We start from the raw sequence: 24,091 nt of genomic DNA on the forward strand, positions 1-24,091 counted from the left end.
TGTTGAGTTATGAGGTCAGAGGGAGAGGTGGGGCATGGGGGGGTCAGCAGGAGCTAAGGATCATGGGGGAACAGGGTCAGCAAGGAGGGTGCCCCACACCAAAGGGCTAGGGACAGCCCCACCGCCCAAGCCAGGGAAGGGCCAGGGACAGCTCCACTTGAGATCTGAGGCCAATCCACCTCAGCGCCACCCTCACGGGTCTCAGTCACATTGAAGACCCCAATACTCTGCGTACGGCTCAACAAGGTGCTGGAAGGGTGGGCCACACAGCCCTGGATGCCCACTGGGGAGACCAACCCACCTAGAGAGAGAAGATAGATTCAGAAAGGGTTCAACGCTCCTCATGCTTAAGTTCCTAGACCCTATTAATCCTAGACCTTCCCCTACTCCACCTCAGACCAAGAGACCAGGCTCTTAGTCCCTTCCTCCCTCAGACCTAGAAAATCTGGGTTCCCAAGCCCCCCCACCCCCAAAGTTATGAGCCAGGTATGGAGCCCTGTACCAAGGTCACAGGATAAAAATCTCTGGAACTGACCAAGCCCCATAGCAACTGTTGCCATGAGCCTCTGGATCTAAACCGACCAGTTCCCTGAACTGGTAGTAGATAAAATACCCACCCTATAGCATTCTAACCAATCACCTAATGCCACCATTCCAGTAGGAATTTTCTCTGTCTTGATGCTGTAAAAATTGGCTACTAGCCTGCGAAAGGGTTTGGCTCTCCCTTGAACCAGCCCATTGTTTGGTTTTCCCACTCTATTAAACTTTATTCTCCTCTCTTTCTGCCTCATATCTGGAAATTCTTTTCCAGCCTGCGCACGGACCACAATACCAAGGTCTCAAGCACTCTCCCACCTCGGGACCCCGTGAATCCAGGCCTCCAGCCCGAGTACTCACCTCCCCGGAGAAAAATCTCACCCTTGTAACAGTGAGTGGTGCCGTTAGGACACGTCACAAAGTTAGAGCTTTGTGAGCAGGATCCAAGGGCCAGACAGATGGGACATTGCAGGTGTCCTGGGGCCGGGGCGGCTGGGGAGCAGAGAGAAAGTTGGGAACACAGAGCCCTGCGCTTAGCTGCGGCCACCCTCCTTGAGCGCCTAGATGTGTCTCCGGGGCCCCGTCTCTCCCTATCCCGGGCCCCACCCAGCCCGCTGGCATCACACACCTGGACGAGGGAGGGCATTGAGCAGGACGCTGCTGCTGGCAGCTGAGTTGCAGTAGCTAGAGGAGCAGACCCGGGCATAGGAGGCGACCAGCACTCCGGGGGGCCTCGAGTGGATGGAGGTAGCCTGGGTTCTGACCTGGCTGCAGCCTTTGCTCCCCACCAGGATCGACCTGGGTCCTGAGGGGTGACAGAGAGAAAGCTGGGCGGCGAGAGTGGAGGCTCCAAGGGCGGCAGAGTCAGGGGCTCGTCAGGCAGGGGACAGGTATGTGACGACGACCGGGGCACGGGTCCTGTAGACAGCACAGGGAAGCCTGGGGCCAGAATCGGGGTCCTCTCCCAGCTCTGCCGCCTCTCATTTCCGGATGAAATGTCACCTTCGGAGTAGAACGGCCTCTGAATTTCCCGTGGGAAACGAAACATTTTCTGCTCTAAGCCCTACCAGTCAACACGCCTTTTTCAAATGCAAATTTCTGAGCCCAGATGAAACAAAGCCAGGTTTTTGGAAGCCAGTAGGAGCTGTGTGTGTGTGTGTGTGTGTGTGTGTGTGTGTGAGAGAGAGAGAGAGAGAGAGAGAGAGGCAGCCATCCACCACATTTGCCATCTCTTGGACACGACTGAAGTGACTTAGCAGCAGCAGCAGCAGCATGATAAACAAGAAATTAGTTTGTGAACAATAAAGAAAGCAGGACTGGCCCCAGATAGCTAGATGCATATGAAGCTCCAATACTCTGGCCACCTGATACAAACAGCCAACACACTAGAAAAGACTCCGATGCTGGGAAAGATTGAGGGCAGGGGGAGAAGGGGGTGACAGAGCATGAGATGGTTGGATGGCATCACCGACTCAATGGACATGAGTTTGAGCAAGCTCTGGGAGATGGTGAAGGACAGGGAAGCATAGTGTGCTACAGTTCATGGGGTCGCAAAGGGTCAGACACAACTGAGCGACTGAACGACAACAGCAACAAATACGAAGGAAATGATTTCAGCAAGTCTGGACACTTGCATCTTCCCATAGAAGATAGAAGATGGCTAAATCTCTTCATGTGAGAGATTTAGTTTTCTCTTAATTAACGGTAATCTTTCCTACTCAGATTACCTGCTGCTTGCTGCAAATGTGTATAACATTCCCACTGAATAAATAACTCTCAACTTTTAGGTTTGGGGTTTTTTTAGTTGACAGGGAGCCTTCAGAGCACAAATTGCAACCTTCACATCATTCTCCCGATCTCCCGTCCCCACTGGACTTCTGTCCACAGCTCTTGTCTTCATACACGATATCTTACTCTTTTGTTTTGTTTTGCCTATAGCTTCCCCACTGGCCTGTAAAGCTACAAGAAGGCAAATGTAATCGGATCTATTGCACCTAAAACAGTGCCTGGCACATAACAGCAGTTCCTTAGACTTTGAATGAAATGAGTTAAGAGCCGCACACGACTGAAATGACTGAGCAAAAGCTTTCTTTGTGCCGGCTCTGTTCTCAGCTCTTTGCCTGGACTACCGGCTATATCCTAGTGACCACCCTGTGAAGTAGGTTATTGTTACTGCCATCATTTCATCCCGATTTTCAGAAGGGGAAACCAAGGCACAGATAGAGGAAGAATTGGATTTAGAACTGCAAGCCTGAAGGGACCGTGGCAGGAAATTTAATGCACAGAATCCAGGGCAGGGGGCTTCCCTGGTGCTCCAGTGGTTCAAATTCCTTAACCAGTTAAGGAGGATTCCTTGCAATGCCGGGGACACCGGTTCGATCCCTGGCCCAGGAAGATCCCACAAGCTGCGGGGCAACCAAGCCCATGAGCTGCAATTACTGAAGCCCGCACACCCTAGAGCCTGTGCTCCCCAACAAGAGAGCAATGAGAAGCCGGCGCACGGCAGCTAGAGAGTAGCCCCCGCTCTCCGCAACTGGAGAAGAGCCCATGCAGCAACGGAGATCCAGAGCAGCCAAAAATTAACAGAGAAGTTTTTTTTTTTTTTTAATCCAAGGCAGGATATGACCCAGCAATCCCACTCCTGGGCATACACACTGAGGAACCAGAATGGAAAGAGACACATGTACCCCCAGTGTCCATCGCAGCACTGTGTACAATAGCCAGCACATGGAAGAAACCTAGATGTCCACCAGCAGACAAATGGATAAGAAAGCTGTGGTACATATACACAATGGAATATTACTCAGCTATTAAAAAGAATGCATTTGAATCAGTTCTAAAGAGGTGGATGAAACTGGAGCCTATTATACAGAGTGAAGTAAGTCAGAAAGAAAAACACCAATACAGTATATTAACGCATATATATGGAATTTAGAAAGATGGTAACAATGACGCTGTATGCAAGACAGCAAAAGAGACACAGATGTAAAGAATAGACTTGGACTCTGTGAGAGAAGGCGAGGGTGGGATGATTTGAGAGAATGGCATTGAAACATGCATATTACCATATGTGAAATAGATTGCCAGTCCAGGTTCAATGCATGAGACAGGGTGCTCAGGGCTGGTGCACTGGGATGACGCTGAGGGATGTGATGGGGAGGGAGGTGGGAGGGGGTTCAGGATGGGGAACACAGGTACGCCCGTGGCTGATTCATGTCAATGTATGGCAAAAACCACTACAATATTGTAAAGCAATTAGCCTCCAGTTAAAATAAACTAATTGAGTTTTTAAAAATCCAAGGCAGGGAGACACAGGACCCCATGCAGGGGTCTTGCCCTCTTGCGCAGCCCACGCACCTACATCTATGAGCAGAAGGGTCTCCTGACACACCTCCCCAGGGTTACACTGCTGCTCCCTGGATGTGGACCACTCGACAGGGTTCTGGCTCAGGTTTGGAGACATCTGCAGTATGATCCCCCGATAACACGTCAGAACACCTGCAGAGAAAAAATCACCAGGGTCTGTGGAAGCCAGGGACCCGCTGTGTGTCTTCCTTCTGGTCCCATGCTTGGGAAGATGCCCACATTCTTGAGCTACCCTGCAAGCCCGTTGGGCCACTGGGTCCCTCAACCTCAGATGTAGACGGGACCTTCAGGGCTTCCCTGCTGGCTCAGATAATAAACAATCTGCTTGCAATGTGGGAGATCCGGATTCAATCCCTGGGTCAGGAGGATCCCCTGGAGAAGAGAATGACCACCCACTCCAGTATTCTTGCCCGGAGAATCCCACGGACAGAGGAGCCTGGCTACAGTCCATGGGGTTGCAAAAGAATCAGACATGACTGAGTGACTAACACTTTCACTTCTTTCATTTTGGAAGTCTGAGCCCCATCCTCATTCTTTACCCTGTTTCTGCTCAAACACACTACAGGGGCCTTTCTCAATGCCCCTGAGGACAGCTGCTCTTTCCGTCAGCTGTGATGGAGACAGATGGCTCTTCCTTAGCCTGAGTCAATCTCTACTTCCTTCTCTGGGCCTCAAGGTCCTCATCTGGATAAAGAGAAATGTATCCTGACACCATATATGTCTTCACTGAGCAACGCTATGTTCCAAACAGAAATACTCAAATGCCTTGTGTGCACTGAACACTTAAAAGGTGCCCAGCTGCCATGATCAGTTTCCAAGGATGAACCCTCTCCAGAAGCTCACCTCACCTGGATTGCTTCATTTCCTCCTGGCACCCCCCTACCCCAAACAGGTTGTCATCCTCATCACCCCGATTTTCCAAATGAGAAACGGAGGAGTTTTGAAAGCAGCTTGCCCAGTGTCCCACCACGAGTGAGTTAGGAACTAGGCTGGGAACTCAGGCATTATTCTGGCTCCTTGCAGGGAGTGATGGGGAAGAGGAGGACTGATGACCATCCTGGGCCACCTCAGCCCCTGTAGCCCTCGGCAGTCTAGTTTGAAAACCATTAGACCGAGTCTTGAGACCATCACACCATCAGCTGGGATGTGTCTCCTGATGCAGAAACTCTCAGGGCTGACCATGCAAGTAACCCACAAATGTGTTAACTTTCACAACAGCCCCCATGAAGGAGGGTCACTCATTTCCCCACTTCACAGACACTTCATGGCCCCTGCAGCCTTCCTCTCAGCCTGGTTCCCACTCTGCCTACCCCCATCTTTCCCGTCTTGGCCAATGGCACCTCCTTTCTTGCAGTTGCTCAAGTTGAAGACATTGCTGTTATTCTCGACAATCCCTCCTCTCTTACACCCCATGTTGCGCCCATCAGGAAATCCTGTCGGCTGAAGCTGCAAAATCCCTCCAAAACCTGACCACTTCTCACCTCCTCCATGGCTTCCACCAGGGTCTAAGACTCCTTGGCTCTCACCTGCTTCTTCCTGAGTCTCCCTGGAGGGTCCCCTCCCCCATGCCCACTTCCCCTTTACTCTATTCTCCACCAGGCATTCAGAATGATTCCTATAAAAGAAAGGTTGTTTCACATCAATCCTTTGTTCAGAAAACTCCAGTAGATCCTCAGCCCATGCAGAATAAAAGCTAAGTCCTTAAAATGGCCCCAAAGGCTCTACCTGAGGAGCCCTCCTCCCTCTGCACAGTCCTCCTGTCCTGCTCTGCTCCCGCTTAATCACTCTGCTGGAGTCCCACTGATTTCTGGAGTCTTCTTTGAACCACACATGGAGGCCCATGCCTGCCCCCGTGCCTTTGGATATGCTCTGCCACCTCTGACCATCAGTGAGAGTCTCCTCCTCTCTGAACTTGGTGAAAGAGGCTCTAAACAGTGGTAATCCTCAAAAGCTGGTTCAGTGGCAGAGCCCAGACTGAAACCCATGTCTTTCCATTCAGACGCTAAGCTCTTAACAATTGCACTCTCCGGGGCTGAGCTGACTCACTGCTCTAGCTGGAACCATGATCCAGTTCCTTAGGGGGACAGTCAAGGCTGTTAAAATCCTGGACCTTTGGTTCTTCTTCAGTCTGGGCTCCTGCGGTGGCCTGTTTTGCACCCAGTCCTCTCCTGCCCCCCTGCCTTCCAGGAGCTGTTCCCTGGGATGTCCTTCTGTTCTCCACTTACTCCCTGACATCTTGCTCCACCCTAGCTGGGGGCTTCCCTTTTGGTCCAGTGGCTAAGATGCCACACTCCTATTGCAGGGGGCCCAGGTTCAATCCCTGGTTGGGGACTAGCCTCCACATGCCACAACTAAGAATTCACATGTCTCAACTAAGACCCAGCGCTGCTGCTGCTGCTGCTGCTGAGTCGGTTCAGGCATGTCCGACTCTGTGCGACCCCATAGACGGCAGCCCACCAGGCTACACCGTCCCTGGGATTCTCCAGGCAAGAACACTGGAGTGGGTTGCCATTTCCTTCTCCAATGCATGAAAGTAAAAAGTGAAAGTGAAGCCGCTCAGTCGTGTCCGACCCAGTGCAGCCACATATATCATAAAAATAAACAATTTTTTAAAAAGATCTGGCTTTGATGCGGAAAGCCAATGAAATAGGGACATACGTGAGGAATATCCATTTGTGGCGTAATGGCTGTGTTGTATGTGACACGTGTGTGGTCTGGGCAGCACACATATGTGGGGTATGTGTGGGGTGTGTGGACGTGTGGCGGGCCTGTGGAGGGTGTGGGGTAGTATGGGAACGTGTGAACGTGCACGGCGGGTGGGTGTGTGATGTGTGATGTGTGTGTCTAGTGACAGAGTGTGTTGGTGATGCCTGTGGTGTGTGTTCGTCATATGAGCGCACCGTGGTGTGTGTCCCACGTCTCTGCGCTGGGTGTGTGTGTGTTGGGTGCTGGGTGTGGCATGTGGTGTTGTGTGGTGTGTGAGAGGAGGAAACACGTGTGTGGTGTGTACCCGGCACGGTGTGTGTGGTTGTGTCTCTCGTGTGTGTTGTGTGACGTGTGGTGTGTGTGTCTGATTTGTGTCTGAATGTCTGCTGGACTATGTTACTTAATATTCCTGCTAGTCCCAGAGATGTGGGCCAAATAAGTAAACTAGCATTAATAAAAAAAAAAAAGATTCAGACTCTGACCCTCCCTGACCATGGCTCCCCTGCCTTTAGCAGAAAGGCCAACCCCATCAGTCTGGCTAGGAAGCTATCTGACCCACCACCAGGACCCCCACCTACCTCTCGGCTCCCCCCACCAGCATCCAGTCCCGAGACACAGCAGGGTGTTCCTTCTGCTTGGAAGGGCTCTGCCTTCACCACCCACACTCCCCTTTTCCGCCTGGAAAACTTGTCACTGCTCACCGCTCCCAGCTGTACCTCATCCTCGCCATGAGCCCTCCTCAGGCAGAGCCCAGGGAGCCTTCTTGAAAACAGCGGGCTGCCCCCACCTCCAAGCCTTTGCCCATACTATCTCCTCTGGCTGTTTGTGCCCTTTTCCTCTTCTGTGAATGGACTGCAGCTCATCGTTAAGACATGGGTCATAGGTCACCTCCTCTGTGAAGTCCGCCCTGATTTCCCCCTTCCAGAACATCAGTATCTTCTTCCTCTGAGCTCCCCCAGGCTCCCTTCATGACAGCCTCGTGGCCACCTGTGTCTGTGGTGTCTCTGTTCCCAGTCCCAGAGGCCCTTTAGGGCAGGGCCAGGGTCTGAGTCCTCTGGGGTCTCCACAGGAGACCTTGGAATGCTGTATGAACTCCTGTCAGCAAACACATCCTGGGGAACCCATCCTTACCCAGCCCTTGTGCTGCCCGAGGCTGAAAACCTTGGTGCCAGGGACATCTGGGTTCTGTCCTCAAAGCTCCCAGTCCAGCCAGAGAGATCCAACCAGGAACGTTTGCTGAACTCACTCAATTCTCTGCCTGAAGCTTGGTCAGGGAGGACCCTCCTCCCACTTTCTCCAGACCCCACTTCCCTCCTCGCCCCACCCCTCTCTTCATCCTACTCCCTGACATCAAGACGTGCCAGGCCACGCTCATCCACTGGTGTTCCACCTGGACTGGGTTTCCATGGGTGAGTGGGAACCCTCCCCGGGTCCTCGTTTGGCTCTTAGTTTCCTTGTCACACCTTAAGCACCCTTGACATCCTTCTGATCACTTTTTCTCTGCAGCAGGGCTGCTGGGGCCTCCGGTATCAGGGGTGGGGGTTGGGCGAGGGTGGGATGCCAGAGTTGGGGTAGGTGTCAAGGGGAAGCCAGAGACCCCAAGGTCAGGGAGGTGGAGAAATAGAATCAGAAGCAGCTAGTCACGCCCAGCAGGGAAACCAGCAGGCAACTCCTGCAGCCAATGGATAGAGTGGCATTCGATGTGGCCCACCCTCTTTGCCTCTCTGATCTTCCTCCTAGCTCCGTTGCTCCTCTCCCACCTGGACAGGCTGTCCTAACTGAGCCAGGCTCAGCATCATTTAAAACACCTGTCCTAGAGATCTCCTGTCCTATAGATCTCCTGTCCTATAGATCTGTTCCCTGGACCACGTACCTTCTGTTTCCTGGCATCCTCGCCCGAAGTGCCTACTGGGAGAATCCCTCCCATCACACCTGCCTAAGTGAGTAGTAACATCTGAATGACCTGTGATGCTGGTTTTGCTGGGATGTTTGGATGCCTGCCTTTCGCAGGGTTGTCATACCCCGGAACTTCCGCCCCTGTCACTTGGTCTTGTCACCGGGACATTCACCTTTAGGACTGCAAGTCTCCCGCAGGCTGATGGGCCCGATTTCCTGGGTCCCGTTCAGCAGGTTGCAGCCTGCTTGAGAAATGCATCCTTGGACTTTGAGTCTGGTGGAGCTGCCCTCTGGAAAGCAGGAGAAGGCGGAGACACTGTTACCAGCCAATACTCAGGGGGAAGCCAGGCCCACCCTCCTCAGGGTTCCCATCCTCACCCCCCTTTCCTCCCCAAGAGACTCAGATCTTGATCCTCAGCCCCACACGCCCACCCCTCCAGCCTCCCCCAAACCTGGCCTTGACCCCACCTCCCGGTGGCTCACCAGCAGTGAGGTGGAGGACCCCATTGTAGCAGTGTGAGCTCTCGGCCGGGCAGGTCATCTCTGGGGCCGACAGACAGCCTTCTGTAGACAAGCAGACTGGACACCGCACAGAACCTGGGACTGGAGAGGTGGGAGACAAAGGCGGGGAGGAGTAAGGCGGCTCTGAACTCAGACCAGGCGCCTTCCCTCCACCCTCCTTGGCTTTTCAGCTCTTCACGGCTCCCAAGAATCAGCTCCCTTAGCCTCCCTGGGCTTCTCTCAGGAAGGTCTGGGGAGCAGGGCATTAGGACCCTTGACTAGAGAGAGAGACCAAGGCGGGGAGGGAGCATGAGATCTGGTGAAGGCTGCCTAGTAAGGGGAGGGAAGGGGTGCCCTGGGAGGACCGAGCGGCTCCACTGAACTGTGGAAGAAGAGGAGATGCCCATGTCCACCAGCGATGCCCAAGAGTAGAGAAACGCAAAAGGCAGAGCGAAATCTGATTTACGATCTCAGACAGAAGAGTACAATGGGAACCCACAGGTCAATTTCAGTTCAGAAGAGGAGATGCTGGAACCCTGATGGGCAAGTTCCCAAACCCCACGGGAAAAAAAGAAGAAGTGGGCAGCAGGTTAGGGCCAGAGCCGCAGTCGGAGGTGGGTAGTCGAACATGAGGGAGTTTCAGTCCAGTGTGCTGCTAAGGGACTGTTAGAAGAAGCTGTGCTGGGGAGGCTGGACGGGGTTGAGGGGAGGCAGGGAGGGATTCTAAAAGAAAAGTGCCTGTGTGCTCACCCCAACCCCCTCAACCCCACTGCCCCCCTCCTCCGGGCAGTGCCTTTCTCCCCCCACCTCCGGCACCTGTGGGTGGGAGCGGGGTCCAGAGAGGGAGGCTGGTGGAGAGATCGTTGCACAGATTCTCCCGGCATACCCGGGTGTAGGAGATGATGGACAGGCCGGGGCCTGCCCTGTGCTCGGTGACGCGGGCCTCCTGATTGGCTGCCTGGGTGCAGCCTTTGATGAGCAACAGGTACAGGAGGGGTTCTGCGTGAAGAGAGAAGCAGGCCAGGGTGGGGTCAGGGCTCCAGGGTCCTAGAGGGAGGGTGTGCATCCGGAAGGGTGCAGAGGAGGCCGCTGGGCGGCTAAGGTGGGCGCCGCTCCTGGTATTTCGGGGAGCGGTCTTCTGAGTTTGTACACAGAACGAAGGTAGGACTGGAAGGTCGGGTGATAGGGGCATCTCTCCAAGGGAGAGGCTGCAAGTCAGGAGCGGGGCCCGTCTCACCGTTCTGGGTGATCATCACTATTTCCTGGCAGCCCAAACCTTCCCCACAGTTCTGCTGGGAAGTCTTCCACTGGAAGGGCTGTTCCGATACATTCCTCACGGTCTGTGCTGTGCCCCAGTGACAGTTCAGGGCCCTCGCTCCTGAAATGGGAGGAGCAAATCCATCTGAGCTCAGCCTCCAGGTGGATCCCCTCCCTGGCCAGGTCTCTCACTCACCGGGCAGGGCGAGGATGATGCCCAGCAGGGCCAGCAGCAGGGCAGAGCTCATGGTCTGGGTGGCGGGAATGCTCGCTCCGCTCTTTCTCCCAGGAAACAGCACTTTTATATCTCGTCACACCCAAGGTAGTCCAGGAAAGGGTGGGGAGGACAGGGTCTTGCTAAACAAGGCCAGGGCCTCCCTCCAGGTCTCCATAGCTTAAAGGTGGTGGGGTGGGGTGAGGTGAGTAGGGTGAGGATCCAGGGGGAGGATGGGGGAGGAACCTGTGTCCTCCTTCCTTCCCCAGACCCAGGGGTCCAGCTCCCCAGCCCCTCCTCCTTCAGACCCAGGATTCAGCCCCCACGACCCCCACTCCCCCTCTGACCCAAGAGTCTGGACCCGCAGCCCCTCTCAACAGTTAGAGACCGAGGCATCCTAGCCCCCAGACCTCACTGGTCCAGGTCCCCAGCCCTCCTTCCTGAGCCCAGCTCTGTGGGTCCCCACCCCAACCCGGTTTCAGGGTAGTTTGAGGTGGTTTCCTCATCTCCTAGCAGCTTGGCCACCTTCTGGCCCAAGATGGGGAAATGACCCAACTGCCTGTGAGGACACTGGGCGGTGAATCTTGGCTGGTCCTTATGCTCTCCCTACCTGAACCCTTGCCCCCCATGGGTTCCTGCTTCTCTTTTCCTTCTCTTTCCTTCCTGTGTGCGTGTTAGTCGCTCAGTCATGTCTGACCCTTTGTGACCCCATAGACTGTAGGCCGCCAGGCTCCTCTGTCCATGGGATTCTCCAGGCAAGAATACTGGAGTGGGTTGCCATGCCCTCCTCCAGGGGATCTTCCCCACCCAGGGATCGAACCCGTGTCTCTTACGTCTCCAGCACTGACAGCCAGGTTCCTTACCACTAGCGCCACCTTCCTATACTGCTGTCCTTTTTATTCTCTTTTTCATGAACTTCCTTCACGCTTCCTCTTCTTCTGTTCTCTCCACTCCCAGCACAACCCGGTCCTAGAACCTCCACTTTCCCGCCATCCAGGAGGGAGGTGAGGAATGGCGGGGGTGGGAGGGGACAGGTGGCGGTGGAGAGTGAGTATCTATCGGAGAATTAGGATATTCCTTGGCAAAGCAAAGTGTCTTTGCCAGAAATAGATGGAAGAGTGGTGTGCTAGAAGATCAGCTTTTCAGAAAAACAGCATCATAACATCAGCCTATTTCTGTGGCGTAAATTCTCTTATCCTGTCTGGTTTTAAGCTACCAATCATTTTCACAACCAGCTCCAAAAATTCCTAAATATTTAACAATTGGCTTTTGCAAAACCTGCACAAACCAGCTCTAGCATGCTGGGTAGGAAGAGACAGGGAAGAATAGGTGGTGTCTATCCGTGACTGCAGAGGCCAGATGTGAATGTGTGAGGAAGAGAGGGGAAATGGAGAAAAGATTGAGAACAACAGCAGAAGAGAAAGAAATGAATATGAAAGTTGCAATCACACGTTTATTTCAGCATCCTTATACGTTTTATTTTTCTTTGCATGTGCAAGTTTATTTTTTTAAGAATTTTTAAAATAATAATTTTGCTTATTTATATTTTTGGCTATGCTGGGTGTTCATGGGTGCGCAGGCTTTTCTCTAGTTGCAGAGAGCAGGGGCTACTCTTCTTTCTGGTGCACGGGCTTCTCATTGCGGTGGCTTCTCTTGTGGCGAAGCATGGGTGCTAGTGTGCACAGGTTCAGCAGTTGGGGCCCGTGGGCTCAGTAATTGCAGTTCCCAGTCTCTAGAGCATAGACTCAATAGTTGCGGCACACAGGCTTAGTTGCTTCGAGGCATGTGGAATCTTCCCGGATCAGGGATCGAACCCACATCTCCTGCATTGACAGAGCAGATTTACCACTGAGCCACCAGGGAAGCCCCTGTTTTGCAGGTTTAAAATTTGCTCCATGGACAGAGGCATGTTCTGGTCATCTGCCACTGTGTCTCCACCACTGACATGACGGAGCCTAGGTGCTCAATAAATATTTATTGAAGGAAGGGAGAGAGGGAGGAAGGAAGGAAAGGTACAAGGGAGCCATCACTACATTTGTATGGATTGTGCGCTATGATTCACACTGTGGCTGTGTGAATGGCGCCCTCTGGAGTTGTGTGCGTACTGAAGCAATGTCCCTGGAGGAAGAAGGAAGGGGGGCAAAGAGGCCCATAAGGTTGTTGCTGGTGTTGTTTAGTCGCTCAGTTTTGTTTGACTCTTTTGCGACCCCATAGACTGTAGCCCATCAGGCTCTTCTGTCCATGGGATTCTCCAGGCAAGAACACTGGAGTAGGTAGCCATTTATGGAAGAAGTCAGACACAAAAAGTCACATATTGTATGATTCACTGATGACATAGTCAGAAGAAGTAAATCCATTGAGACATAACTGGTGGTTTCCAGGGGTTAGGGGATGGGGGAATTGGGAGCAACCTCTTAATAAGTAGAGTTTTATTTGGAAGCGATGAAAGCGTTTTAGGACTATCTCGGTGGTGGTCATTGGAGAAGGAAATGGCAACCCACTCCAGTGTTCTTGCCTGGAGAATCCCAGGGATGGGGGAGCCTGGTGGGCTGCCGTCTATGGGGTCGCACAGAGTCGGACACGACTGAAGCGACTTAGCAGCAGCAGCAGCAGGTGGTGGTCATACAACTTTGTGGCTGAACTAAATGCCATGGGATTGTTCACTTTAAAATGGTTTCCATTTGGTGAATTTCATTTCAATAAAAAATTATTACACTGAATGAAAGAAGCCAGATGAAAAAAGAGAACCTACTACAAGATTTCATTTGTATACAATTCTGGAAACTACAAACTAATCTATAGTAACTGAAAGAAGGTGAGTGAGTGCCTGGGTACTGTCAGGGTGGAGCTGAGTACAGAGGTAGAGATTACAAAGGCTCATGTGGAAAAATTTTAGGTAAACATGTAAAATTGTTCAAAATTTCAGATTCTCCATCTTTTTTTCTTTAGTTGACTTAGTTGCCCTGAGCCATGTGGGATTGTCCCAACCCAGGGATCGAATCCCGAGTTCCCTGCATTTCAAGGCAGATTCTTCACCATGGGGCCAGCCAGGACATCCCCATGTGGAAGTCCCCATGTGGAAACTTGGGTGGAATGGATACATTCACTATCTGAACTGTGTTGATGACCTCACAGAGTGTGTGTGCACATGAAAACTCATCGAACTGTATACTTCAAATGTGTGTGGTTTCTTGCCTGTCCACTCACTAAAGCTGTAATCAAGGCTTGAGGTTATGGATTGCCTGTGTTGTCAGGAGGAGAGAATATTACTCCACCACTAATACGCCCAAGTTGGTAGGCCCTGGATGTGTGCACAGTGGTGTGCAATAATTATAACTGCTGGCCTTTATGTAGCACTCACTGTGTACAGGGCACTTCAGGTGTCTTAGCTCATTTAATCACCCAAGTGAGTCAGTTGAACTTTACTTGACTCAACTTTCCTACCCCCTGGCCTTTGCACGTTCTGTGTTCTCTGCCTGGAACTCATTTCTGCCCTTTTGTGAAAAGTGAAAGTGAAAATCTGAAAGTGTTAGTCACTCAGTTGTGCCCGATTCTATGTGACCCCGTAGACTGTAGCCCACCAGGCTCCTCTGTCCATGGGATTCTCCAGGCAAGAATACTGGAGTGGGTTGCCATGCCCTCTTCCAGGGGATCGTCCTGACCTAGGGATCCAACTTGCATTTCTTAGTCTCCTGCATCTGCAGGCGGGTTTTTTGGTTTTGTTTTCATTAACCACTAGCACCACCTGGGAAGCCTCAGTGTGCTACAGTCAAAAGTACATGCCCATGACCTCGGAGGTGAAGGTATACTTCAACCAATATAGATTCTCCCTAGCAGTCAGGGCCCCAGCACACATGGGGACCCATTCCACCTGCATATCTTGAAAAGAGATTCTAAGTGAGACAATCGGAAAAAGCATGAGACTGCTGTGGAGACACAAGGATTAGAGCAGTGTCCTGGTTCTGATACCACTGTGTTTCTGTTGCTGTTTTACTGCAACACGGAGGGGGTGCAAGACAGACACACAGAGCGAACCCTCTCTGGAAATGGCTACTTGACAGGAGCTCCAACTTTAGGCTGAAAAAATTCACACAGCCAACAGCAACAGTACAGGGAGGAAGCTGGGCAATTAACACCCCGACTTCACTGAGTGTCCTCCCTGTGGTCTCCTTCTGGGGCTCCCCACTGACCGAACCCAGCTGGAAGGTGGGAGATCCCGCTAACAGTCTCCACAGCACAGGGCAGGGGGAGAAGGGGAGAGAATGAATGTGAAAAAGGAAACAGCACAATCCACCCCTTGAGTCTGCAGTACAGAAGACACACAATTCCCATCTGTTACTAAATCATAGAACTGTCTTGTGCTAATGACGAGGGCTCACACGTCCACAGCTGTAGACGGCCAGTTCTTCATGAACCACAGGGAGAGGGAAATGGGGGGAAAACCTATAACAGAGCTGCAAAGGCCCTGACTCTGTGACTGGTGGTGATGAGAGCCGCCTGCTTCTACCACCCCTTCTACGTTCTCTTACCACCTGCCAACACCTCCTCTGGACATCGTTGGGACACAAATCTTCATGCCTAAGGGAAGTAAGTGTTCAATAGTCTTGTCTTTATTGGCTTTGGGCCACTTTCTGCTGAACAGGGCCACCGGCGAGTAAATATTACCCCCGACGCATCCCCTGGCTTCCGAACGTAGTCCCCCTTGACCCTGCAAACCAGCCCCCCTCTGGTGGTCACGGTCCCTCTGGTCGTCTTCTCCGCCTCTTGTTGCAGCAGCACGAGGAACACATGGGGGCAGGCCTGGCTTCTGGTTGATGAGGGCTCTGATTGGGTTTCTCACCCACACCAAGCCCAAGGTCACAGAGACCAGGAGCAAAAATCCTTGATCCTCCCCTGTGTCATGGACCCCTGCCTTCTGGCTCTAGGGCAGGTGACACGATAGACTGGCCAGTTTGAGACCTAGAGCATCTCCTGTTGGGTGGCAAGGTACCTTCTCTTCCTGGTGCCTTCAGAAGCCATCATGGCCATGTGACCTTTCTGATAAGCCCACTGTGTCTGTGTAGGGGGCCACCTGGCAGGTCAGTGAGCTCCATGGGGGGCGTTAACTGCCTCAGTTCCTTTGCCTTAAAATACGTCCTCTAGTTGGAAGCAATACTTCTTGGGAGGACTTTCCTGGTGGTCCTGTGATTAAGACTCCACCTGCCAGTGCAGGGGACAGGGGTTCAATCCCTGGTCCAGGAAGATCCCACAGGCCATGTGGCAAATAAGCTTGTATGCCACAACTACTGAGCCCATACACCCTAGAGCCTGTGCTCCACAAGAGGTCACTTCAGTGAGAAGCCTGCCCACTGTAATGAAGAGCAGCCCTGGCTCACAGCAACTAGAGAAAGCCCACCTGCAGCAATGAAGACCCAGCGAAGCGAAAATTAAATAAATCAACTTTTTTTTTTTTTTTAAGAATAGAACTATTTCTCACAGTTTTGAGGGCCAGAAGTGCTCAGGGTGCTAATGTGATCAGGTTCTGGTGAGGGCCCTTTTCTGGACTGCAGATGGTAGATTTCTCATTGCATCCTTGCATGGCTGGAGGAGAGCCAACTAGCTCTGCTTTCCTCATAAAAGGGCACTGTGGTATAATGTTCAACTTGCCACATCTAAGGGGAGCCCAGATAGCTGGTAAAACATGACTTTTGGGTGTTTCTGTACGGGTGTTTTCAGGAGACAATAGCATTTGAATTGGTGTACTGAATAAAGATTTTTGTTGTTGTTTAGTCACTAAGTCATGTCCAGCTTTTTGGGACCCCATGGACTGCAGCACACTAGGCTTCCCTGTCCTTCTCCATCTCCTGGAGCTTGCTCAAATTCATGTCCATTGAGTTGGTGATTCCATCCAACCATCTTGTCCTCCATCGTCCCCTTCTCCTCCTGCCTTCAATCTTTCCCAGTACCAGGGTTTTTTTCTAATTAGTCGGCTCTTCTCATCAGGTGGCCAAAGTATTGGAGCTTCAGCTCCAGCATCAGTCCTTCCAATGAATATTCAGGATTGATTTCCCTTAGGATTGACTGGTTGGATCTACTTGCTGTCCAAGGTACTCTCAAGGGTCTTCTCCAACACCACAGTCTGAAGTATCAGTTCTTCAGCGCTCAATCTTCTTTATGGCCCAACTCTCACATTCTATGTGACTGCTGGAAAAACCATAGTTTTGACTATACAGACGTTTGTAGGCAAAGTGATGTTTCTGCTTTTTAATTTTGCTGTCTAGGTTTGTCATCGCTTTTCTTCCAAGGAGCAAGTGTCTTTTAAAGATGAATAAAGATGGCCCTTGTAGAAAAAAGTGGGCTTCTTCTAGTTTGCTGAAGGCCTGAGTAGAACAAATAGGTAGCAGAAGGAAGAATTCACTCTTTGCTTGAGCTGAGACGTCACTGTATCCTGCCCTGGGACATCAGTTCAGTTCAGTTCAGTCACTCAGACATGTCCCGACTCTTTGCGATCCCAGGCACTGCAGCACGCCAGGCCTCCCTGTTCATCACCAACTCCCAAAGTTTACTCAAACTCATGTCCATCGTGTCGGTGATGCCATCCAACCACCTCATCCTCTGTCATCCCCTTCTCGTCCCGCCTTCAATCTTATCGGGCCTTCTTATCTCAGTTCTACCTTAGACTGGGACTTAGACTACTTGTTCCCCTAGTTAACAGGCTTGAAGTTTCAACTGTACTGCCACATTTTCTGGGCCTCCAGCTTACAGACAGTACATCCTGGGACTTCCTAGCTTCCATAATTTCATGAACCAATTCTTCATAATAAATCTACATATGTTTCTATATATCTGTTTGGGCTTCCCCGGTGGCTCAGATGGTAAAGAACCCACCTGCAATGCAGGAGACCCAGGTTTGATCCCTGGGTCTGGAAGATCCCCTGGAGAAGGGAATTGCTACCCAATTCCAGTATTCTTGCCTGGGAAATTCCATGGACAGAGGAGCCTGGTGGGCTACAGTCCATGGAGTCACAAAGAGTTGACACAAGTGAGTGAATAACACATACACACACATAGATCTGTTTATACCCTATTGATTCTGTTTCTTTGGAGAATTTTGATGAATATGGGCACTAATCCCATCATTAGAGTTCCTCTCTCATGATCTAATGACCTCCCAAGGACCCCAGCTCCTAATACCCTCATACTGGGATTAGCATCTCAGTGCACCAGGCATTCAGCCTCCACTGGGGCCCAGTAATAAGCCTAGATGGCTCACCAGTAAAGAATCTGCCCCCCAGTGTAGGAGGTGCAGGTTTAATCCCTGGGTCAGGAAGATCCGCTGGAAAAGGAAATGGCAACCAGCTCTAGTAGTCTTGCCTGGGAAATCCCATGGATAGAGGAGCCTGGCAGGCTACAGTCATGGGGTCTTAAAAGAATCAGATATGACTTAGTGACTAAACAATAACAACAAGCCTAAAGCCCCTTTCCAAATGTCTGTTTGCAATCTTCAGAAGAAGGCATGAATTTTCTCCAAAACAAGGAATTCTGCACTGTGATTCTCCTATTAGACTCTGTAAGAGGTTCCATGTTGTAATATACTGGGTTTGAAACATAAACATTCTCACAGTCATTATTTTCTGAATACAGTCACCCAGGAGTTACTCAGAAGGACATTTTAATATTTCCAGGGGGGGAGATTTCTAGTATAACTCTTTTGGAGTTTAAATGGTTTGTTCTTTTTTCTAATTTATGGCTACTTCCTATATGGCCGATGGCTTACTATCCCTGCTGCTTGATATTAAAATGTATCTGCATTTATCAACTTGCAATTGTACTTTTTCAGAACCTGTTGAGGATTAGCCAAGTCGGATTTCCTCTTACAGAAAGTTAAGGCTTTTGCCCAAGGATATTTGTGAAACAAGGTTACAAGATTTTAAAAATCAATTTCAGAGAAGTTAATTTGTGAACCAGTTCCAGCTTCTCCATTCTTTGGCATCGAATAAAGCTTGTTTTGTTTTAGTCTAAAAAAAAAAAAATCGGAAGTTCCTGATTCATTACATAAAATCAACAGTGGGTTAAAAAACAAGTATTGGAATTTAGATTTTACTTGTTTATTTGTAGAGCCTTGAACCAACTAATGCTCCTTTGGTTTCTAAATTATTCCTGTTGGGACTAAAGTCAATTTCAGTTAGCAAAGAATCAACTTTTCAAGCTGTTTAAATTCTTCTAGTTTGAGTTGCAAAGGTGGAGGAGAAAGAAGAGGGATTAAGAAAAAGAGAGAAGAGAAAAGAGAGAAAGAAAGGGAGGGAGAGCAATGAAAAATAAAAGCAAAAGAAAATTCGCTACAGAATGGACAAGGAGGGAAAATACTAGAGACAGAATGAGGTTCAGATTTGTGATATCTAAAGATCAGCCTCTCTCTTTTGGACATCAACCTCTAATCTGATCCCAGAACCAGACTGATTCTTAACTCTGATCCCAGGTCAAGCCCACATTCTGACTATCAACATCTTCTCACAAGCAGTTCCTGATCCTGACCAGGCTAAGCCCTAACCCTGACCCTAAACCCCAGTTCTCTCTACACTGCGAACTCAAACTTTAAAGAATCTAAAATAGTCATTCGCCAAGTGGACATTCACATCCAGAGATGTGGCTTCATGGTTTCGTGGGGTTACTGTCTGCGCCCTGCCAGCCTTCAACTTCCCCCTCTGCATATGCTTTGCCCCACCCCCAACATCCTCTAAAGCCATCTACTGAAAAAAACTCACTTCCTTGATCTTCCATCCTGTTCACTGCTTCTTCCCTTCTGGGTCAAGCATCTTCAACTATCTGGGCACTTTTTTTTTTTTTTTTTTTTTACTTATTTGTTTATTTTATTTGGCTGTGTTGGGTCTTAGCTATGGTGTGAGGGCTTCATTGTTCCACCACATGTGGGATCTTAGTTCCCTGACCAGGGATCAAACCTGCGTCTCCTGCATTGGAAGGTGGATTCTTAACCAGTGGACCACCAGGGAAGTCCCTGGACACTTTTTTTTTGGGGGGGGCTGCCCTGGGGCTTCATTGCTTGTGGCTTTCTCTTATTGCAGAGAGCAGGGGGGCTACTCTTTACTGCAGTGCACAGGCTTATCGTAGTGGCTTGTCTTGTTGCAGAGCATGAGCTCCAGAGGGCTGGCTCAGGGGTTGTGGCCCATGGACTTCGTTGCCCCAAGGCATGTGGGATCTTCCCAAACCAGGGATCAAATTCCTGCTCCCTGTGTGGCAGGCAGATTGTTAACCACTGGACCACCAGGGAAGCCCACAATTTTTTTTTCTTCTATTTTTCCATCTTTCACTCACTCCTCCATGCTTTCTTTCCTTCTCTTCTTCCTCTAAAATTGCTTTACCAAGGTTGATGTAGGAGACGGATGGGCCCCTGATCCGAACTGTGCTGGTGTCTGTCCAGTGGAGTAAAATCGAAGCTTTGTTCTCACCCAGACACTCTGAGGATAGAGATAGTGGCAGGAGCTGAGCTCTGCTGAAGTAAAGAGATAAGATGACCACTCCTGAGGTCAAGGAAAACTTCCCTGTATGTACCTGTGTAGGAAGGCTCCTTGGGAGTCAAAAAGGGAGGGGGGGTCGTCACCCAATACATGTGGACATGCCTCTGCGGTGGGATCCATCTCAGCAAAAAGTTACCCATGTGACTTGGGGAGGATTCTAGGACAGGTCTAATGTGGAAAAAGGTTATATAACTGGCCAAAGGTAAACAAAGACCCAGAAGGACTGTCCTGGCTGACTGATTTAAATCATGTCTTAACTGTGCTTCTCATTCAGGATACCCACATTCCTCTCTGGGAGTGTATTTCTGCCTTGCTTCTATCTTAAATAAACAAACTTCTTCTCTGGGTGCTCTCCCACATGTTATGCTGTGTCTCTAATAAAATTTGTTATTGTTTTTAGTTTTCACTTCCTTGAAACATTCTTGCTTTCAGTGAGGGGTAAAGCCAGGGGAACTTTGCCTCTAGCCCCTGGTGGCCTCACTACTAGGATTCCTGGTTTTCATTCAGGCTCAGTTCAGTTTAGTCTCTCAGTCGTGTCTGACTCTTTGTGACCCCATGAATCGCAGCACGCCAGGCCTCCCTGTCCATCACCAACTCCCGGAGTCCACCCAAACCCATGTCCATTGTGTCAGTGATGCCATCCAACCATCTCATCCTCTGTCGTCCCCTTCTCCTCCTGCCCTCAATCTTTCCCAGCATCAGGGTCTTTTCAAATGAGTCAGCTCTCCGCATCAGGCGGCCAAAGTATTGGAGTTTCAGCTTCAACATCAGTCCCTCCAATGAACACCCAGGACTGATTTCCTTTAGGATGGACTGGTTGGATCTCCTTGCAGTCCAAGGGACTCTCAAGAGTCTTCTCCAACACCACAGTTCAAAAGCATCAATTCTTCTGTGCTCAGCTTTCTTTATAGTCCAACTCTCACATCCATACATGACTATTGGAAAAACCATAGCTTTGACTAGACTGACCTTTGTTGGCAAAGTAATGTCTCTGCTTTTTAATATGCTGTCTAGGTTGGTCATAACTTTCCTTCCAAGGAGCCAAGTGTCTTTTAATTTCATGGATGCAATCACCATCTGCACTGATTTTGGAGCCCAGAAAAATAAAGTCAGCCACTGTTTCCACTGTTTCCCCATCTATTTGCCATAAAGTGATGGGACCGGATGCCATGATCTTAGTTTTCTGAATGTTGAGTTTTAAGCCAACTTTTTCACTCTCCTCTTTCACTTTCATCAAGAGGCTCTTTAGTTCTTCTTCACTTTCTGCCATAAGGGTAGTGTCATCTGCATATCTGAGGTTATTGATATTTCTCCCGGCAATCTGGATTCCAGCTTGTGTTTCTTCCAGTCCAGCGTTTCTCATGATGTACTCTGCATATAAGTTAAATAAGCACAGTGACAGTATACAGCCTTGACGTCCTCCTTTTTCTATTTGGAACCAGTCTGTTGTTCCATGTCCAGTTCTAACTTGCTTCCTGACCTGCATACAGGTTTCTCAAGAGGCAGGTCAGGTGGTCTGGTATTCCCATCTCTTTCAGAATTTTCCACAGTTTGTTGTGATCCACACAGTCAAAGGCTTTGGCATAGTCAGTAAAGCAGAAATAGATGTTTTTCTGGAACTCTCTTGCTTTTTCGATGATCCCACAGATGTTGGCTAATCGGGTTCAGTTCCTGGGCAGGGAATCATTACCCATATACATCCACTACATTTTCATTAGTATTGTCATTTAAAAATATCAAGTCTCCTAGTACATGAGTACAGAATATCTTTCCACTTATTTATGTCTTCTTTAATTTCTTTTACTATGTGTTCTCCTTTTTAAAAATTGTTTTTTAGTTTTTCTGTGTACAAGTCTGCCACTTACCTGGTTAAGTTAATTCCTAAGTATTTTATTCTTATTGATGCTGTTGTACATGGAATTTTGAAATTTTCCTTTTCATACTGTTCACTGTTTATGTATAGAAATATGGTGAGTGTCTCTCCCAGGGCTGTGTCTCCAGGGACTCTTACGTGGCTAGGCAGGGTGTTATCCCAAATGGAGGCTGGGACACTAAAAATTCTAGAGGTAGAGATTCATTTGGAAACCCAGGATTTCATGGTAGGGCGGGGAAGATCCGTGCCCTACTGGGGAGGAAGATCATTTCTCAGAATTGAGATTGAATTCACATCCCTACTCGGAGCCGATGTGAAGTGTTTCTTCTGTGCAAAGGGGCAGTGAATTCAGAGGGCCTTCCATCAGTAAATCCCCACCCCAAGACCCCTGAGAGGCACATATTCATACCTGTCACACTTGGTACCTAGAGAAAGCTGCAACCATGAAAAGGTGGGAAGTTATAACACACAACAATAACCATCAGTCCCTCTTACATTTCCAAAGCCTTCAAAAATATCTGAGTGCCGAAAGGCCAGATTGGAACCGAGTGAGAGCTGGTTTGTTCCACCACGTGCCCTGACCGACCAGGCAATCCCTACCTTCTGAAATATGAGAGGTGATCTCAGTCCCCTACCTCAGTTTGGCACAGGTCCTCACACCCTTCCTAGTCATGTAAGAGTCCCCAGAGACATGGCCCCTCCGAGGCCACACAAGCCAGGCAGCCGTGAGATGGCCGAGCTTCCAGGAGCCCTTTCCTCATCCTGCCTCCTTCCCTCTCCTGCCTCTGTTATGGATGCGGGCATCTCCTATGGTGAGACTTTCCCTGCCTCTGGAGCCTGCTGCCGAGACACACAGCTGTGAGACACACCTGGGCAAAACTCAGGCCTTGTGAACTGGCAGAAATCTTCAGAAGTGCACTGAGGCCTCCCCTCAATCCCCTACCCTGCCCTACCACCACCTCGGTCTAATGCACTGGGGTCTGGACCACAGACTGAGGGAAGCGAAATCCTTAAGTCTTAATCATGGGCCCCCAACCCTGCCACCACCTGCCACTTCCTTCAGCTAGAAGTCACATCAGCTTAGGAGCAGCCTGTTCTGAGGCCATAAGGCAACTCTGCATTTTCATGGTACAAACACTCTCAGCTCCTAGAAGACCTGCTCAGGTCTTAGACATGAGGTTCCCTCTATCTCAGTGACTCAGAGAAGTATAACTCAGAGAGCATCTCTTAAATCCAATCTCTCTTATACTTCTAAATTCACCGATTTCTTTTATGAGGCCAGCAGAAAAAAAAAACAGTCTGCTTTCAAAGTGCTCCTGTGATTACATTAAGCCCACTTAGATCACATGTCTTTTTGATAAACTCAGAATAAACTGATGAGTGACCCTCTGCAAAATCCCTTTTGTCACGTAACATAACACAATTACCCACAGGATTACTCATCACATATTCTCAGTCCAGGGATTAGGAGGAAGTTTTGAGGTTCCATCCTAGAATTTTGCCTACAACAGCACCATAGGGAAGCCGTTCTTGTTCTCAGGGAGAACCTACCAGTTAGGATACTCTGCTCAGCAAGATTATAATTTTGAATTGAAGGAGAGATCTTAAAAAAAAAAAAAAAAGCTTCTCAGAGAAGCAAAAACTAAGAGTTCATTAATACTGAACTTTATTGTTGTAGCTTAGTTGCTAAGTCATCTCGGGCTCTTTATGACGCCATGGACTGTAGCCCGCCAGGCTCCTGTCTGTGGGATTATCCCAGGCACAAATACTGGAGTGGGTTGCCATTTCCTTCTCCATTGGATCTTCCTGACCCAGGGATCGAACCCATGTCTCCTACAGTGTCACGTGGGTTCTTTACCACTGAGCCACCTGGGGAGCTCCAGGCAAAGCCTTGAAAAATCGATCTATTAGTTCAAGGTCAGTGTTTAGTCACCAGCCCCAGGGCTCAGGTTCCTTGGCCCACAATTCTGCTTCTTCTGCCAACAGACCTAGAAAATGCTCCCAAGCGCAACTGACTGGGATTTCCATAACCTTCCCCTGGACGCAACTCAGGAACCCCCTACCCTACAAGCTACAGAACAGGGAACCTCAAACCATGGCACCAGTTGAGGGTGGAAACTCCTGAGAACAAACACGAGGGCTTTTGACTGTAGGTAAAAAAAAATAAGCCCCTTGTCTCTAATGGATGGAATCAAACCACAGCAGGATCGAGGAAACCAGTTTTAT

General features: G+C 49.8%; 1 protein-coding gene across 2 annotated transcripts; it reads right to left on the reverse strand.

The window, feature by feature from the left end:
* On the reverse strand, positions 1–10,537 carry CD177 (CD177 molecule). Of its 2 annotated transcripts, none has more exons than XM_040252640.1 (9): positions 10,460–10,537; positions 10,244–10,384; positions 9,823–10,005; positions 8,989–9,108; positions 8,679–8,795; positions 3,895–4,035; positions 1,166–1,342; positions 898–1,029; positions 1–301 (listed from the first exon to the last, which is right to left on the reverse strand). In XM_040252640.1, exons 1-9 carry the CDS (start codon positions 10,509–10,511, stop codon positions 54–56), a joined length of 1,311 nt encoding a protein of 436 aa, XP_040108574.1. In that variant the 5' UTR covers positions 10,512–10,537; the 3' UTR covers positions 1–53. The 2 variants fall into 2 exon arrangements, with proteins under 2 accessions (XP_040108574.1, XP_040108573.1); XM_040252639.1 differs by having other exon boundaries at positions 8,974–9,108.
* Positions 10,538–24,091: the final 13,554 nt, after the last annotated feature.

This window comes from Oryx dammah, unplaced genomic scaffold, assembly GCF_014754425.2.
Source record: "Oryx dammah isolate SB20612 unplaced genomic scaffold, SCBI_Odam_1.1 HiC_scaffold_13, whole genome shotgun sequence".
Classification (NCBI taxonomy): Eukaryota; Metazoa; Chordata; class Mammalia; order Artiodactyla; family Bovidae; genus Oryx; species Oryx dammah.

Coding starts and splice junctions, on each gene's coding strand:
- CD177 (XM_040252639.1), bottom strand. CDS start 10,511: ATGAGCTCTGCCCTGCTGCTGGCCCTGCTGGGCATCATCCTCGCCCTG. Junction 4,036..8,678: donor GGAGACTTGCAGTCCTAAAG/GTGAATGTCCCG, acceptor TTTTCTCTGCAG/GTGTTCTGACGTGTTATCGG. Junction 1,030..1,165: donor CAATGCCCTCCCTCGTCCAG/GTGTGTGATGCC, acceptor TCTGCTCCCCAG/CCGCCCCGGCCCCAGGACAC.